Source organism: Artibeus jamaicensis, unplaced genomic scaffold, assembly GCF_021234435.1.
Source record: "Artibeus jamaicensis isolate MK-2021 breed Jamaican fruit bat unplaced genomic scaffold, CSHL_Jam_final contig_482, whole genome shotgun sequence".
Classification (NCBI taxonomy): Eukaryota; Metazoa; Chordata; class Mammalia; order Chiroptera; family Phyllostomidae; genus Artibeus; species Artibeus jamaicensis.
In genome coordinates, this window is record NW_026521857.1 from 5,752,217 (window position 1) to 5,769,768 (window position 17,552).

A 17,552-nucleotide genomic window follows, 5' to 3' on the forward strand; every position below is an offset into this window, starting at 1 on the left:
ATGGAAGATCTGAAAACTAATTCACCTCTGTGAAAAGTAAAATCCAGGTCAACATCAAAGTTGGGCGGGACTCCTTATCTCTCCTTAATATCTTAGTTAAGTAAAGAAAACTTTCTTACCATGTGATACCTTTAATCACGGGTCTGGGTCAACTTCTCTCCAAATTATAAGAGAAAGTTTATGTAGAACGAACGTTACAGAGGTGAGGGAAGGGGTCCGGCTGGGCCCTGTAGGCCCAGCACAGGGGTTGCAGAGGCAGCAGAAGGGCCTCTGGAGCGAAGGGGAGAGAAAGGCCCAGGTCCTGCACCCGGAGGGAAGAGGAGGGGGTCAGGAAGGGCACAGGCGTGCTCCCGAAAGGGAGAGCCAAAGATCAGATTTTTAAAATGGAAAACCCACTGTAACTGCGTTTTATTTAACGTATTTACGCCATCGACGTCCACTCCTGTTGCCAGTAGAAATTGCTGCCGTAAGAGTTGATTCCTCAGTGTGAACATTTCACCACACTCAACTACTATTTGCAGATTATTTGGTGTATTGTTTTATCTAGGCTCATTATTCTTGACCTTTCCTGCCTTTATAATATTTTCTTAATTATTAACCCCTTCATTAGTTAGAATATATATTTGTTATTGCCAGGAAGTGTGCCTTTTCAGAAAAAGGGAACTTGAAACTCTAAGGTTAAGTTTGGCCTTTGGGAATCTATATTGTAATATGTGTGCCTTTACTGCCTTAATTAACATGGTGATTATAGATTGACCACCAGATAAGCTACCTGACTGTCCTTTTTAAATTTATTCCTCCTCACATTTTATCAGTGTAAGGAAGTTGGGAGACAGGAATTGTTTCTATTGATGGAGTTAACTGTTGTGTTAAGGATTTCCAACGAGTTTTAAGATAAATATTTTTATGTTTTCCAATCACATGAGAAGAAAGGATCAAGAATTGTCCCAAGACCAACCAGCCATACAGTGCCAGCCCTTGGGTGGCAAACGGCACCATTTATTTTACCCTTCATAAGAGAGCTGCCAGTGGCATTTTTTTGAACAGTCATACCACTTGTGGATGCCTACTGTGTTCCAGAAGGTTTACATCTGTTTTTTTCCCCTCTCTTCACAACATTCCTATAAAGAGTAGAAACTTTTGTCCCAAACTGACCACAGATGAGGACTCTTAAGCTCGTACTTCACTGTAACACCGGGGATTTTCACAAAGTCATAGATAGCATCATTAAGCAGTAAAGCTGGGATTTAAAGGCAGGTTGTTCTGAATGAAAGGTCTATCCTTGAGACTTGTTAACATGCCGCATCCTTGTTAACTTTGGTGATAAAACTCCTTTCTTCCGCTAGGCGATATGCGTGCGACCAGTTTCCTGCTTCCCAGTTCTGAGGGGGCTGACCTGTGCTGTGCTTGCCCAGGAGGGTCATGAAGTTGCCCTCTACTAGCACCCGTGGCTGGGTAGTCGTGACCGAACTGGCTCTTTTACCCCCAGCCGTCTGTGGTAACTTTGTCTCCAGAAAGGCGGAATGGAAAGCTGGACTCCAGGGGGAGCAGGAGTCCCCACCCGCCAGCTAGGACCTCGCGGCCCCAAACAGCACTTGCTATTAAATGTAAATTCTGTGAAACTACAGCTAGATGGTAGAAAGAGCATGGCAAATATTTGTTGACTAGAAGAGTCTTCTTTTTCTTTTTGTTTTTACTCCTTTTGGAGAGTCAGAAATGAGGCAGGCCCAGGATGGCTATGGACAGTCTTACCTGAGGTGGTGGAATCTAGATCTTTCCAGAAGTTTCCATTTCACCTCAAGTGTTTTAATGGCCCTGGAGAGGCAAGGGGCTAAGAAACTTGGGAAATTGTGTTTTCTATCTAGTGGCATTTTTGGGTATTGGAGCTACCAGTGAAGGTTTAAGAATCAGAAATTACGTGGATTTAATGAGTCAGCCTAGTGGTTCTACTTTCTTTTTCTTTAGTAATTCTTGCATTAAATAGTGAACCGACATACGGGAAAGTGCATAAAACTTGGATATTTAATAGTCATAAAACAGCAGCCCTGCCGTGTCCCGCATTCAGGAGCCCCACCCTGACTTGGCCAGCATTTCCTCTCTGTGTGTCTCGGGTTTCACCACCTGCCGATGCCTTCCTGGGAAAGTCACTTAATCTCACCTGTGTTGGGACCTTATGTAAATGGTAGCCTATTGCATATCTTGCATCTTCTTTTGTTCAATAGCAGGTTGCAATGCATGCGTGTTGTTTGTATGTTACCATTGTTCCTCAAATGAACCTTTTTTTAATTCCCACCCTAGGAGGTCCTTATTCGCCTTAGAGAGAGGAGAAGGGAGGGAGAGAAACATTGATTGTGCCCTGATTAGGAGACTGAACCCACACCCAGGTGTGTGCCCTGACTGGGAATTGAAGCTCTAACCGTTTGATTTATGAGCTGATGCTCCAACCATCTGAGTCACACCGGCCAGGGCCTGGAACGAATCCTTAATACTGTTTGCCAGATGCCTCACCAGCCCTTGTCCCCTCCTCTGCTTTGCTGCTGGTTGTAACACCGTTAAAGTCACCAACGGAGAAATTTTCAACCCTTTTCACCTCATGGCACAATAAACTAAGTACTAAAATTCTGTGGCACACCAAAAATATAATTTTTTGCCGATCAGACAAAAAATACGTATATGAAGCTAATTTTGATTCATTCACACCGGATAGCCATTGTTGTGTTGGCTGTTGTCATTTTTTTGACAGTCTAAGGGAAAAGAGGTTGGCACCCCTGTCGAAATAGTCAGGTATCTAATGTTTTAAAAACTCTCGTGGCACACCGGTCGAAGATCACTGCACTAACTTAATGCCCCAGAAGGTGGTGTGGCCACATGAGCTGAGCCATGTTGGAAAGGCACAAAACTTCTGAGTATCATTTTCTTCACCTCTGAAGGGAGGCCTAGGATAGTTGCACCTGGAGAATTCCAGCATGGGTCAGATGGGGTGGCGTTAGGTAAACAGGGCGGTACTCACACACAGGTGTGTGTTGCCAGTGAGTGACACAGAGGGCATGTGCTCTGAGAACTGTCGGAGATGGGAGGCTGATGGAGAAAGGATGGGGGTGGGGCGGGGTCATTTGTGTTTATTTTGGGAAGAGGGAGTAAACAGGTCCACGCTACTTCTTTTAAAAAACAGAGATACATTGGAGACCCAGAGCTTCCCATTTGCGTGCTCCCAATAGCTGGCTCTGCCTAGAGCTGAGGCAGGCTGCCCATGTGGGCACAGAGCACTTGTGTGCCACCCCTCGGGCAAACTCCAGGGACACAGGACAGTGCAGGATGGGCCGGGCTGATAGGACAAGGGACAGGGGATTGCTGCTGGTGCAGAGCCTGGGAGTTGCTGTGGGGATGAGGCTGGGAGGGGGATTGGCACTCAGTTCCCATGGCCCTCTGGGCAGCCATCAACAGCAGTGCCTCTCCTGCAGCTGCTGGCTGGGCCAGGTTGTATGAGTGTTCTTGTTGGTTTCCCCAGCAATGAACGAGAGCACTTGGCAAGTCTGGTGTTTATTCCTAAGCCATTCTTTTCCTGCACTGACCCCTGAAGTCTGTGATTCATTCAGAAACCTCCAGTGCTCTTGGTGTCCTCAGTAATTTCCTTACAGCTTCTGGAGGCATTTGTGAGAGTGCATTACTATTTGTCCAATGGTTTGAAAATGAAAGGTCTATGCTACAGGTGCCGAGTGTTGGCTGTTACAGTGTAGGGAACAGAAGGGGTGCTCAGAAATGTTCTTGGCAGAGGCTGGCAGTTCCAGTGTCCTGCACTGGGAGTGAGGGCGTGTTGCTCCCTTTGCCCGGTGTACTCTGAATTCAGATGCACACCCTTTTCTTTTGCCTTTCACCTTGGGCAAGCCTTGCTACACGTAGGGAGGGAGGAAGCAGGGGGTCGTAGAGAACATCTTTGGCAGAGAAGGGTCCTGGGCGGCGCTGGCTGTTAGAAGAGTGTAACAAGCCGGTGCATTCGAGGTGCTGTGGGAAAAGGCACTAGCACGGATGAGGCCCTTCTCGGTAATCGATAACAAATCCTTGAGTAAGGATAAGAGCACCTGCATTTAATAATCTGACACTTAGTCATAGGTCAAGGAAACTTTTCAAGGATCATGCCCAGGAGCCTGGGGTTTGGAGCCAGGCAGTCTGTCCCCAAGCCCTGTGATGTTCCCAATGTTTCTGTTACTCTATGCTGCCACCAGTCCACGTGCCAGCTCAGGCTTGCTGGGACGCAGCAGTCCCCGGGTTGGGTCTGAGACATGCTTTTGTGCTGGTGGCTTTCTGACCTGGTGCTGTGAGGAGGTAGGTCTGTGACACCTGAGCTCTTCAATTAGATTGGAGGTCCAGCTCTGTGCCCTTGGGAATGCCAGGTCAGCCACTGTGCTGGTCCCAGGTAGCCATGGGCGTGGCCTCAGCGTCTCTGCCTGTGGCCCTTGTCACCTGTCTGCATTCTACCCCACAGTCATGGTCTGAGCCACCCGAGACACGTCCCACTCCGTACCTCCTCCCAGAGAGGCGTGCACTCTCCAGTGTTCTGGCAGGTGTCTGCTGAGGGAGGTCTTAACGTAGTCAAGTGTGTCTCACTGAAGTCCGGGGACTTGTTATCACTGACCTCACCTCTCAGGCTGGGTGGGCTTCCTGGAGTTTTTGTCGTCACTGGGCTCCTCTGAACTGGACCTGTGGTAGAAGCCATGAGAGACTCAGGTGGTGCTTGTCTGTGAGAGTCAGACAGTAGATTAATGTGCCATGAAACATGGTGGTCATTGTCGTACGAGCATCTCCCACTCCCTGGTTCCCCGGGCAGGTAGATGCCATTTTCCGTACGCCTGGCACAGGGCGCCAGTTAGGCTTCGTCACATTATGTTTGGAGTCAGCGAGTTGTGGCTGTGGGCCAAACCCAGCCTGCTGCTGTTTGCTGACCTCTGCCTCGTGTCTTTCTGTAGAAAGGATTTTTCTTGGAAAAGGGCCCCCAAAAAGCCCGTAAAAAGTGGGTAGAGAAGTTATTGTTTAATGAGACAGAATTTCAGTTTGGGAAGATGAAAAAGCGCTGGAGGCAGATGGTGATGATGGTTGCACAACAGTGTCAATGTCCTTAATTATTTACAGATAGTTAACTCAGAAAATTTTATGTCATGTATATTTGACCACAATTAAAACTGAAAAAAAAAAGAAAAAGAGTAGAAGAGCCATCCACAGAAGTCACTCCGAAGCGGAGGGACTAACATGTTACTGCACCCCAGCCGTCACCGTAAACCTCACAGTGACAAGTGGGCACAGTTAGTGGTTTTACAGCAAGACAGGTTGAGACTCAGAGTTGAAGTGGTTTTCTTACGATTATGTGGGAAGTAGGAGGATCGTTGTTTGACCCCAGGTCTTTCTGAACTTATGTTGCGATAGCTATCCCGGTCTAAAGGAAAGCTGGAAAAATTGGAGCAGAACAGTTTGGACTCGGGTTTTTCTCCAGAGGACTTTGTAAAACGGTGTAGAAGTACTCGAAATGTTAGTTGGATCACCTTTATGTCCCTTCCTGGGGTGCGCGCCCTTCCTGAACCGAGGAGCAGTCCTTGCAGTCCACGTGCGGTCTCCCAGGGAGAGCGGTGCCCCAGGGAAGTCTCCACGTGGTGGCGCTGGAGCCCCGATAAGGCTCTGCGGATTCCATTTTGTTGTAGCTGCCTGAGTGACAGCTGGACGTGCTGCTGGGTGTGGCCCCATCCTGACTGTCCACAGCCCGTGCCCGCAGTGGTGCCGCAGGCCAAGATAAGTGAGTTCCTCACTAACCACCCCCCCATCCCCCCCCACCCCCGCGCCCCTGCCCTCCCGCCCCTGTCACAGCCTAGGCTGAGCAGCCTCCATCTGCCCGGGGCTTTCACTGGGGCGTGGCCGCACTCCTGTCATCGTGCCCATTTCTGATTTGGTCTTTTCCTTTTTCCCCCTTATTTATTTATTTACTTTTTTGCCCTTCTTCATTTCAAACATGGATAGACAAGCTTTTCGTTCCTGCAGGTGGAGACTCGCTCATCCCCTGCTGGTCATCGGCATTGCTGGGGTGTGTCCCTCACGCTGAGGCTCGCCCCAACCACACTCAGGGTTTTTCACACTCGGGGTTTTTCCGTGAGCAGCCCTCTCTGGGGTGACCACGTCCTTCCCTCTGGTGAGCAGTCACACAGGTAGCGGAGGAGAACTGGGGATACCAGCACAGTCTGGGCTACAACACAGTATCGCCGTCCTCCGTGCTTGGACCGTACGTGGGGGTACCTGGTTCATCCGTCATAAACCGACTTGAATTGTTTAACTGTAGGTGCAGGAGGCCCTTTGAAATAGGATGATTTGTAGGTAGCAGCAAATGGGGGGGAAATCAACATTGAAAATGAGACTGTGGGGGCTTGAAGTAGCTTAAGTATTCTTATTTTTAAATTTATTTTATTTTTAAATATTTTTATCTTATTTTTAAAAGTTTAAAAATTTATTTCCCAGAAGATCAACCAATGAAGACGAATGAACATCTTGTTTCTCAGGTTCCTATTAAGTTCCTTCTTGGGTGCAGAGTTTATGCTGGTCCTTGTGTTTTAAAAAACAGACCCCCCCCCAATATATATTTAATAAAAGTAATACAATTTATTCTGTAAAATCAAGAATATTTAAAAGAAAAAAATAAAATCCATAGGCAGTTCATTTACCTAGACATAATTTGTGAGCATCTTGGTATATCTGTTCATATACACATGTACTTGTGTGCGTGTGTTTATTTTTTAATGACAAGGAGATCTTACTATTTCCTTTTGTCTCCCCTAACATTATACTGAAAGCAGTTAAGCATTTTCCCATGCCATTAAACCAAGCTTAAAAGCATCACTTAGATGGACCCTAGATTGTTGAACCCTTCCTATTTAGGGGATTCTATTTGCCGATCTGCACTGTTATAAATAACATCCTTATTATTAAATCCTTTGACCTCATCTATGGTTATTTCCTTGAGAGAGAATCCTAGAAGTAGCCTTACTGGATCAAAGGATATAGGTGTTTTTGCATTTCTCCTATGTGGATATTTTGTTTTCTAAGACAACTTATACTAAAATAGACACCCCACCAGCAGAGAAAGAAAGTCTGTTTTCCCTTCAGTGTTTCATGTTTACAGTCATTGGCAATTTGGTAAGTGAAAAGTAGTCCCTCACTGGTATCGTAATTTAAAATGGATTATTAGTGAGGTTCAACTTTCACTGTGTCAGCTGACTGCTCTCATTTCATGAGAGTGCTCAGGTCCCGTGGCAGTTATGAAACAAGGTGTTGGCATTTCCCTGCAAATTTGGCACGGCTGCTGCAAGGCTGGGAGCCCTTCGTCCTGATTGCAGGCCGTTTTCTCCACCAGCCTGTTAACTTCTTAGCTTTGCTGGTTGTGCGAGTAAGTTTGCGTGTATATATGTATACAAGCTTTTTATTTGCAGGTAGACAGAACTGTGTTTATGGTGGTTTTTTTTTCACTTTTATGCTTATTATAAGTATTCAAGGTTTTCTTCTAAGTTTGGGGGGAATAAAACTTTTAGTTTGACTCTGTAATCCACCTGAAGCTTATTTTGGTGAAAAGTATCAGTGATAATCTATGTTTCTTCCCCAAAGATGCCTTTGCCAGCTCAGTCTGTTGAATATCGTCCCCTTCCTCAGTGACCATAGTGCTACCTCTATCATTTACTATGTTCTCCTCTGTTCTAGCCCTCTTCTGAACTACCTGTCATTTTCCATTGTCAGATGCTGTTGGGGTTAAAGTAGCTTTGAGCTGCCCTTGTCTCCCTGTCCCAAGATCCTTTTATACAGAGTTGAAAGTCACTCTGTCCAGGTTAAGAAAGAAAAATTCCCTCTGGGAATCAATTCAGTGGAAAGACAGTGGGGTTTCAATACAAAAATAAATAAGTAAATGAGTAGAATGAGTAGGGATGCAGTTCCCAAAAAAGACTTTGCACAGTTGTGAAGATTCAGTCAGGCATCTCGCCAGGTCTCCTGTGCACCAGCTGAAGAATCCACAGGGCAGTAAGTTGTAATAAAAGGGCTATTTTTGAGCTCTCAGACTCCTGCAGTGAAAGAACTTGTGCTATTTGCAACCCACAGGCATCCTTCTGGGTTTTAGATTCTGCCACTTCCTGGTTTATATGTATATTCTTAGGGTCACAGCTTCGTGTTCTGAAAACGGAGCATGTTCCAGTGCTGTTGGTCCACGGGGGCTCATCTTCCCTTTCACATCAGGTGGGGACCTCTGCCCCTAGGGCAGGACACCCAGGTGTCTTCCCAGCTGTGAGATGACCAGTAGTTTTCCCATTGCGGCCCCTGAGGCTCCAGAAAGATTTTTCAGGAGGTTTACAATCTGTGAAGCATTTTATTCCCAACAATAAAGATTTTAATAAGCTGAGAGAGTGTTGTATTGCTTATTTTATGTGTATGGGTTCTCTGTAAGACTTTATTGTCTATTCATTGCTGAAATGCTCAAAAAGCTGTGACCTAGATAGTCTAAAGTCTTGGAGCTCTAACATCACGGAGTTCTGTACTTTACCCAAACGTACTCTCCAGGGGTTATTTCTGGCTCCTATTGGATCCAATATTTTGTCTCCCTGCCCTTCTTGTTTGGAAAGGTCCCCGACTGCCTGGTGGCCTCAGGACATGCTTATCCTTCTGTCCCAGTGTGGAGTTGCTTATTCATCTTTGTACCACCAGGAGTAGTTCATGATCATGAGCTGTAGTTTTTGTCCCAGGCAGGGAATGTGGTGACAGGAGAGATGGTGGAAGAGCTGATTCTTTCCGGAGCAGATATAATCAAAGTGGGAGTTGGACCAGGTAAGACTTTCTGGGAGAACAGCAGAGGGTGTGTGGGGGGAGAAACGGGACCTGGGGCTTATGGAGATTGGAGGTGGCCAGAAGGGAGCCCATGAGGGACCCATCCCCAAGTTTAAAGTACGTTTCTCTTGGCACTCTCATTGAGCTTTTAGAAGAAGCTCCTCATTAGAAATGTTGTTGAGTTGCTATCTGATGCCCCCCAGGGAACTTAAAAATGAGCTTGGATGTGGTTAGAATGTGAGGTCCAGGTTTTAGAACGTAATTGTGGGAGAGAAAATGCAGATTTCATTAATGGCTCTATATACCTTGAAGAGGAAGATGAGGGGTGAAAAATTCATGGGACAGTTAATGGACATGAATAACCCCAGTTTCTGTGAGTGTTCCAGAGATGCCTAACATTGCAAATGTGCATGCAGCTGGGAGGCCACCTTTGAACTTGATCCGTGGCTCGGGTAGTTAGCACCTTTGGCTTCTCACCTGATACATACCCACATCAGATTTGGCCATACCCTCTGGGGCCTTCTTTCCTAGGAGGGACAGCCCGTTGGCACCCTGAGTGGGGGAAGGAGCAGGAGTCTTTCTGTCCTTCTCCCCGGGCCAGCTGACGTTTGCTGCCCCCTTCGGCCATGCCTGAGCATGAGCTTCCATGTTTTTAAATTCTTCACGTTCATGGTTAACCAGACACTAAGATGGGAGATAAGTAAAGAAGGTACACATTTTCAATTGGGAGTAAAGAGCAGCAAAGACTTAAAAATATTGCCTATCCAAAAGACGTTACTGGAATAGGAAGCAAGTCCTAACTAACAGGAGAAGAGTGTGAGGAAATGCTGTGGGCAGAAGACAGCGCTGGGCTGTAATTTACATACTTGTCAGCCTTGGGGGGAGGGTGCCCCTGAGGGGACTGTTACAGGAGAAGAGCCCTGTACGCTCATCCAAGCACCAGGCTTTTAACACACAGGGAGATTGTCAAGGTTGGGCTTTTTATATTGCCATTCACCCAAGCCAATTTGTAACATACAAACAAAATTTGTTCCTAAAGACACTGGGGAGACACGAGTGGGAAGCTGTGAAGCCACTGGTGGTGATGGGAAGCAGGAGAGGAGGCAGGGGCGCTGGGTCCCTCACCCCACTTCCGGCCCACTTTTTACACTGGCTTCAGGGTGTTTCATCATTGGCACCATGGGACTCCCAGGAAGGACTGATGGATGGCAAAGCAGCAGGGACAGGGATGCGGGTGACTCATTCATTCTGGAGCTCACACATTCTTTCAGTGTCTATTTACAGCGTCTTATGTACGGGCTCTATTCTCAGCACCCTACTACGGCAGTGAGCATCCGGAGGTCACCGTGCAGCAGAGGCAGCAGACCCTCAGCTCTTACACAAATCGTTATTTAAATGCCTCTTTTTGAAAGGAGTGCTGTGCCAAATGGCTTCCTGGAGGCAGTGATATTTGAGACGAAGCCTGAAAGATGAGAAGGGGTTAGCAAGGCCAGGGTGTTGGTACAGAGGGGAGGGTTTGGACAGAGAAAACCTCCTGGAGGGAGAATCCCTAAGGTGGGAAGAAACTCGCTGTGCAGGAGGAACTGAAAGGTCAGCCCGGCTGGAGCGTGGTCAGTGGGAAGGGGGAGATGGATGGGGGGAGAAGAGGGTGGACATTCAGGAGTGTGATGTGCGTGCTCTTGGAGCAGCGGTGCACCTGGAGGGAGAGCAGGTCTTGAGCAAGCAGACATGTGCTGAAGATGCTGGTGCTTCTGGCATGACTTGGCTTGGACCATAATGCAGATGGTCTGTGAGGACTGGCCTTGACTGTGGGGAGGACAGAGGTCGGGAGGATGAAGACATCCGGGTAGCTGACCTCAGAGTCCAGGCTGGATGGAGATGCTGGACCAGGCTGGAGATGGACTGTGAGGTCCAGAGGAACAACAGGCTGGGTGTGCCGAGGACAGAGCTGGGAGAGAAAGAGGGTGCAGGAGTAGGGTCAGCGCCAGGTGCTGAGCCAAACGATTTTCTTCCCTTATGCCATTTCGTTTCTGCTGACACCCTGTGAGGCCAGGTTTTTATTTCCATTTCACAGGCAGGGCACTGCGGTGTAGAGAAGGTAGTAATTTGACAAAAGTTGAAGGTGAAGAGGGCTGGAGGCTGTGGAGGAATCTGAGAGGCCCCTGGAAGTGTAGTGTGGTTGAGTGGAGAAGGGAAGGGCAGCAGAAAGCAATGGGGGTTGCAGTGTGGCAAGTCAGTGCGCAGCCATGAAGTGGGTGCTGTCATACGGGGTGGGATCTGTTGTAGCCATGAGCAGATGACAAGATGAGGGCCTGATGGTGTGGTTACAACCATGCACATTGAGCTCCTGGGCTGCCCTGCCTCTTGTGCCTTTCCTGTGCTGAGGAAGGTTCACCCCCATGAGTTGGGGCAGGGCTGTGGGACAGTGATGGAGGTTCATTTTGTGTCCCATTCCGCTCATTTATTAATCACCTCTCTTTGGGGTTCACTTCTTCCTCCGTCTAGGTTCCGTGTGCACCACCCGCACCAAGACGGGGGTCGGCTACCCCCAGCTGAGTGCCGTGATCGAGTGTGCTGACTCTGCCCACGGCCTGAAGGGCCACATCATCTCTGTAAGTCTGCAGGCGGGGCCTGGGGCAGATCAGGGAGTAGCTTGGGATTGCAGGACCCTGCTTCCTGGCCCTGAGGGAGCCCCGCTTCTGGTTGCCATTTACCCAGTGGCATCCTGTGGGCTTGGGAGTGAGCAGGCCCTCAGGTCCCAGCCCTGCTCCCCACTTATGCTGCAGCCAGCGAGGTGGCACACTGGTCAGTGAGAACTCTGGTCAGTAACAACTGGGAGTGGTCGGCAGCATGATGAGGGATACTCGGGGGCTTTGAGAGGGCCACTCCATACTGGGGGCTTAAGAGAAATGTATCGTCTCACAGCCCTGGAGACCAGAAGTCCAAAATCAAGGTGCTGGCAGGGCCATGAGGGCCCCAGGGAAGGCCGTGTTCCAGGCCTCTTGAGCTCCTAACAGTCCCTTGGCTTGTGGCACCATGATTCCGGTTTTCATGTCGCATCCTCCCTGTGTGCTTGTCTGACTCCGTGTCCAGATTCCTCCTTTTCATAAGAACATCAGTCATATTGCTTCAGGATAACCTCATCTCAGCTGATCACATCTGTGGTGGCGTCACATGCTAGCAGTGGGTCACCGGCTACCATAGGGAGAGCAGATTCAGTGGCCTCCTGGGGGCAGAAGTTGGGTTTTTGCAGGTTTGGACATGGAAGGAGGGGAGGAGAGGCCAAGACCAGGCCAAGACCGTGAACTCACAACACTTTCACGGAGCTCCTGGAAGAACAGCACCAAAGTGCTCAGACACCAAATATTAAGGATTAAATGAAAGTCAAGTTGCAACCCTCCATGTATCTGAGCTTCTGCTCTGCCTTGTCGATGTGACCACAGTTCAGACAGCTGAGGGGGTTATCCTGTCTCTTCCCTTCTCCATGGGATGGTCAGAACAGGACAGAATATGTGAGATGTAATTGGACGGGCTCGGATGGAAGAACTATGGCTTCCTCTTCTGTGGATGATACATATGTGTATTTTTTTTACAAATTCTGACGTAGTGACATATTGTTAGTGGTTCTATAACAATGGACTCATATTGAATATGGCAAATTAAATCTTCATCTTTTTTCAGTTGTACAATTCCTAAGCTATGTGCCCACCTAAAATAATAGGTTATTTCTTTTAAGTCCAGATGCAGTAAATTACATGTCCTGGCGGAGTGATACCTGGTAGATTTCGGCTCAGCCTTTCCGACGGTGGGGTTTGACTTCCGGGCTTCGAGGGCGCACCGACAGGCCCAGGGGCGTGCTTTCGCTTTGAGCGCTGCCACGTGTCTGAGCTGTCGCTGTTGTTCCCCCCGCCACCCCCCATATGACCCTCAGGCAACAACCGAAGCCAGGGGTCAGGTCCTTAACTCGAGGTCCAGTGCACACTTCTGTGCTCGTTCTGATTCTTCATGCAGCCTCTCCGCCTGCCCATCCATGCAGTCAGCCAGTCTTTGTGGAGCAGGTCCTACTATTGCTCTGGGAGTCGGCAGTGACTGGACATTGACTGGCTGCAGACAGAGTTCTAAGCCCCTCCACTCAATACCCTTCCTTCCCTTTAGCTTTTGCCGCAGTGAACAGATGACCACTCATTTATTGAACAACTGGTGTGTGTGAGAGGCTAACATGTAGTCGTCCCCCTACATTTGCTGAGTGAGGTGGCTGAGTGAGAAGTCATCAGACCGCACTTTCTCCAATGTGCCAGCAGTTCTCAGGGGCTCACTGTAGCCTTGTCCTGGGCCAACTGCGTGAGAGTCACCAGGGTAGCTTCTTACAGTCCACATTCCTGGACCCCATCCTCGTGAATTCAGCCCTTAGACATTGGTCTCCAAAGCACTGTATGTAATCAGTCCTGAGTCTGTGTTACCATCAAGAATCTTAATCAGAATTTAGACTCAGCATTATATTCCTTGAATGGCCACCATCTCCAAATCAGTGGAGGGCAAATTAATAGTTATGCTGTGAACATAGTCTAAGATCCCATACTTGGGCCTTTCTAGAAATTTTCAGGGGCCATTTGTAGGCAGGGTGGAGGCTCTGCTGGCACCACAGGTGACTGATGGGAAATCAGTTTGGGATCTCTTTACACAGCACACCCAGTTTACCACTTATTTACAGCAATTCCCTAAGTGTGGTGCCCAGACTGGCAGCATCGGCATCAGCTGAGAACTTGTTAGAAAATTTCAGACCCCATCCAGACCTGAATCAGAAACTCAGAGGTCGAGGCCCAGGAATCTGTTTTAACAAGCCCTCCAAGTCACCCTGATGGGCTGTCAAGGTTGAGAACCTCTGGCTTCCATAGGTCGGGTCATTGCTCCAGTCAGGTCTCATTTGCCGGCGCCAGAGAACAACTCTGGATTTCTCAGTCAGGGACGGTGGCAGCTCAGGCTTGTGCTGCTGCCGCTCTGGGTTTCTGATTTTCCATTCATGGTGAGAGATCGTCTAGGTGCGGTTAGAAGTTCAATTTGTAGCCAAAAGATCAAATGAAGTTCACAGACTTATAGGGGGTCTGTATTTGACTTTAACTGATTCCTTCTTCTCTTGTTTTAAATATTTTATTTATTTATGTTTAGAGAGGAGAAGGGAGGGAGAAAGAGAGGGAGAGAAGCATTGACTGATTGCCTTCTGTATGTACCCTGACTGGGGGGGGGGGGGCAAACCCACAACCCAGGCATGTGCCCTGACTGGGAATTGCACCAGCCACCTTTAGCTTTGCAGGACGACTGAGCCATACTGCTCAGGGCCAGCTAATCCTTTCTAAGCAGCTGAGTGTCTCGGACATCAAGGCAGCCATTTACCCACCATCCCTTTGACTGATGGGGTTTCACAAGTAGCTTTCTCCCACTTGCCAGCAGTCCTGAACCCACAGGAGACCCATCAGACGGTTTGGACCCTGCCACTCTGTCCACTTTCTTTCCAGCTGTCTCATTTCACACTTCAGTTGCTGACTTAGCACTTCCGCGCCAGTGAGGTTCAGAAGGAAGCCACCGTGCAGAGTCTGTTCTGCAGGTGCTTACTCCCGAGAGGCTGGACTCGAATCAGGTTTCTATTTATTGTGGCCCACATGGGTTGCTGAGAGGCAGAGAGGTGAAAAATTCAGGATACCCCCTACATAGGTAAAGATTAAGGTGTGACCAGTTAATTTTGTCTTGTCATCTGCTAGGGACATCACACAAAAGAAAGAATTGGAGAGGTGGAAACAGCTTTGGAGGAAGTAATGGCTGTCATTTATCGAGCATCTTCTATCTACCAGGCATAACATACATATAATCTTTAATCCTTGCAACAACCTGACAAGGTAGCTATTCTCTTTATTTGATAGGTGCATTAGTCAGGGTTTTCAGAGAAACATCCAGTAGTTTATGTGCATGTGGTGAGAGAGAGATTTATAAGGAATTGGGTCAGGTGATTATGGAGGGTGAGAAGTCCCCGGATGTGCGGCATGATGACTTGGCAAGCTGGAGACAGCTGATGGTGGGGTTTCTGTCCGTGTCTGTGGGTCTGGGCACCAGGAGGAGCCATTGTTGCCATTGGAATCAGAAGGCAGGGAAAAGCCCATTCCCAGTTTGAAGGTAGTCAGTTAGGACAAGTTCTCTTGGGGGAGGGTCAGCCTTTTTGTTCCACACAAGCCTTCAGCTGATTGGATGAGACCCACCTTCATGACGGAGGGCAATCTGCTTTACTCACTCTACTGATTCTTATGCACAGACACCCCCACAGAAACATCCAGAATAATGTTTAATCAAATATCCGGGCACTCCAAGGCCCAGTCAAGTTGGCACATACAATTAACAACCACACGAAGTGAGGAAGCTGGCTTTGAGTCCTTAAGTAACTTGTTCGATATCACACTGCTGGTAGGGAGCCGAGCCAGCACTCGGACCAGAGTCTGTCCACCTCCACTGTTCCACTCCCGCCCTTGACCGCCCTCATTAAACAATGAGGAGACTCAGAGAGGGTGAAGGATTTGCCGAAGCCATGAAGAGTGCAGGTCTTCACAGGCCAGGGCTGCTCATTTCCCCATCAAGTTGCTTTGGGAGACTTCAGCTTAATCTGTTCTGTGCCAAGGCCTTTCCCCTTTGAGTGCTCAAGTGCATCTTTAGTGCAGAGTCAAGAATCATCCCAGCTGAACCGTCGGAAAGGGAGCGATTTGAACCGGTAACCAAAATGGTTTGGACTGCGTAGTGCTTCACAGGACCTGAAAAAAGTCCTGTGCTTAGGCCAACTGGGGTGACTGTTGTCTTTTTTATGCAAGTTCAGTGTTTTAATCAGTGCACTTTATAGAGACTTTGAGAATGTGCTCATCAATTTGAGGAGGCCTGCCCTTGTGCAGGGCTGTGACGGTCAAGGGTTGGGCCGATTCAGAGCAGTGCCCAGCCCCTCCTTCCCTGCACCCATCAGTGCTCGCACCCCCCGGCCCTGACCCTCGGCAAGGAAGTGAAGGTTGGTTGGCAAATTTCATGTCAGTTTATTGATTTAATGTAGAACTTCAGACACAGCTAGACCTTTACTTAGGTCCAATCAAATTCTTTCAAATAATTTTTAGGCTTGAAAAATTCCAGATGAAGGTAAAGAAAATAAATCTGACTAGAACTGCCTTCATCTTAAGAGAACCACTGCTAATGCCTGTATAGGTGTGCTTCCAGACACGGGGAGAGTTTACTCTTAACCAGGCTTCTAATCTCGTTCTTCTCTCGTTACCGCTGTGTGACCTTGGGCAAGTCACTCAGCCTTTCGGAACCTGCCTCGCCAACCCCCTGCCCCACCTACAAAGTGTCGAGTTCAGATTCTTGTGGTGCTTAAATTAAAAAAAAAAACAAAACGGAGTTTGTAACAGTGCATAGTAGGTGCTTGATTCGGATTCCTCCGGCCTCCCCCCCCCCGTTCTCAGGATGAGCGTGTGTTTTTAAGCAGAGGAGGTTCACCGACACTTCGCGGGGCCACTTACCACCCCCCTGGTGTGATGCCTTTTCTACTAAAATATAACGCTGGCCGTTTTGAAAAGCAAAACAAGTAACCGTTTGAGTATTTGCACACTGTTGTTTAGTATATGTGTTACCGACTTTAAAAAAAAAAACAAGCAGTGCACACTTGCTGTAAAAAACAAGCTTCCCGCAGCCATGCATGTTTCTGGGCGAGTCAGTGTCTTTCTTCGGTTGCAGGGCTGTTCCTATTGCTCTGCCTCCTGAGGACGTGAAATCATGCCGTGAGCGGCTTTTGGAAATTACCTGGAAATGGCAGAAGGGAGCCCTGGCCGGAGGGCTGCGTGGGTTGGAGCGTTGTCCTGTCCACCAAAAGGCCGCGGGTTTGATCCCCGGTGGGGACACATATAGGAGGCAACCGACGTTTCTCACGTCGACGTTTCTCTCTGTCCCTTCTCTCTGAACTCATACAAACGTACCCTGGAGTAAGGACTGAATGGTTGTAGGGGACCAGTTCCTGCGCCCTGCCCCATGGTGTGACGTCGGGTGGCCCTGGGTCGCTTGTGCAGTCCAGCTTGTCGGTCTGCGCTGTCGGTCCCATGGTGCCACTCAGACGGAGCGAGCAGGTGACACGCTAAGTGTGACTTCCTCTCCACAGCACAGCACAGCGCCACGGCCTGTGAACGGTGGGTGTCCCGGGCCCCCCGGGGGCTCACTGTCTGGGAGTCCGGGTAGCACAGGCCTCCTTGAGGCAGGCCTGCTCGCTGACCACAGCAGGGCGGGAGTGCAGGACCCACAGAGACACCCTGCCAGTCCTAAGCTGCTCACTCACAGGCATGTGAGCAAAAGATATGAGGGGGGGGGTGTACGTGTGTGTTTAAAGTCAAATGCGTTAGGCACCTACTTTAACAGGAGCATGAGTTTATTTCACCTTTGGAGGTTGTCAGTTTGAAGACCCGCTTTGTAGAACTGGTCTAGATAAAGAGGTAAAACTCTTTAACAGTGATGGCAGGGCACGCGGGCATGCGGGGTCGTGAGTTTGAAAGAAAGGGCGAGTGTTCTGGAGCTTTGAGGCTCTAACCGCATATATAGAGCCACCTGCCCGCTGGGTGTGCACATGGGGACTGTGGCCGCCTGGGGGTCGGGGAAGCCACGTGGGAATAACACACTTGATGGAGGAAATACCCGCAGTCGGT

General features: G+C 48.7%; 1 protein-coding gene across 3 annotated transcripts in view; it reads left to right on the forward strand.

Moving 5' to 3' along the window:
• Nucleotides 1-17,552, forward strand: part of GMPR (guanosine monophosphate reductase) — a 40,654-nt gene that overhangs the window by 15,214 nt on the left and 7,888 nt on the right. For all 3 annotated transcript variants that reach the window (XM_037147975.2, XM_053668267.1, XM_053668266.1), the window contains exons 5-6: nt 8,760-8,841; nt 11,347-11,453. In XM_037147975.2, coding sequence (XP_037003870.1) covers nt 8,760-8,841; nt 11,347-11,453 — 189 coding nt within the window. The remainder of the gene's footprint in view (nt 1-8,759; nt 8,842-11,346; nt 11,454-17,552) is intronic.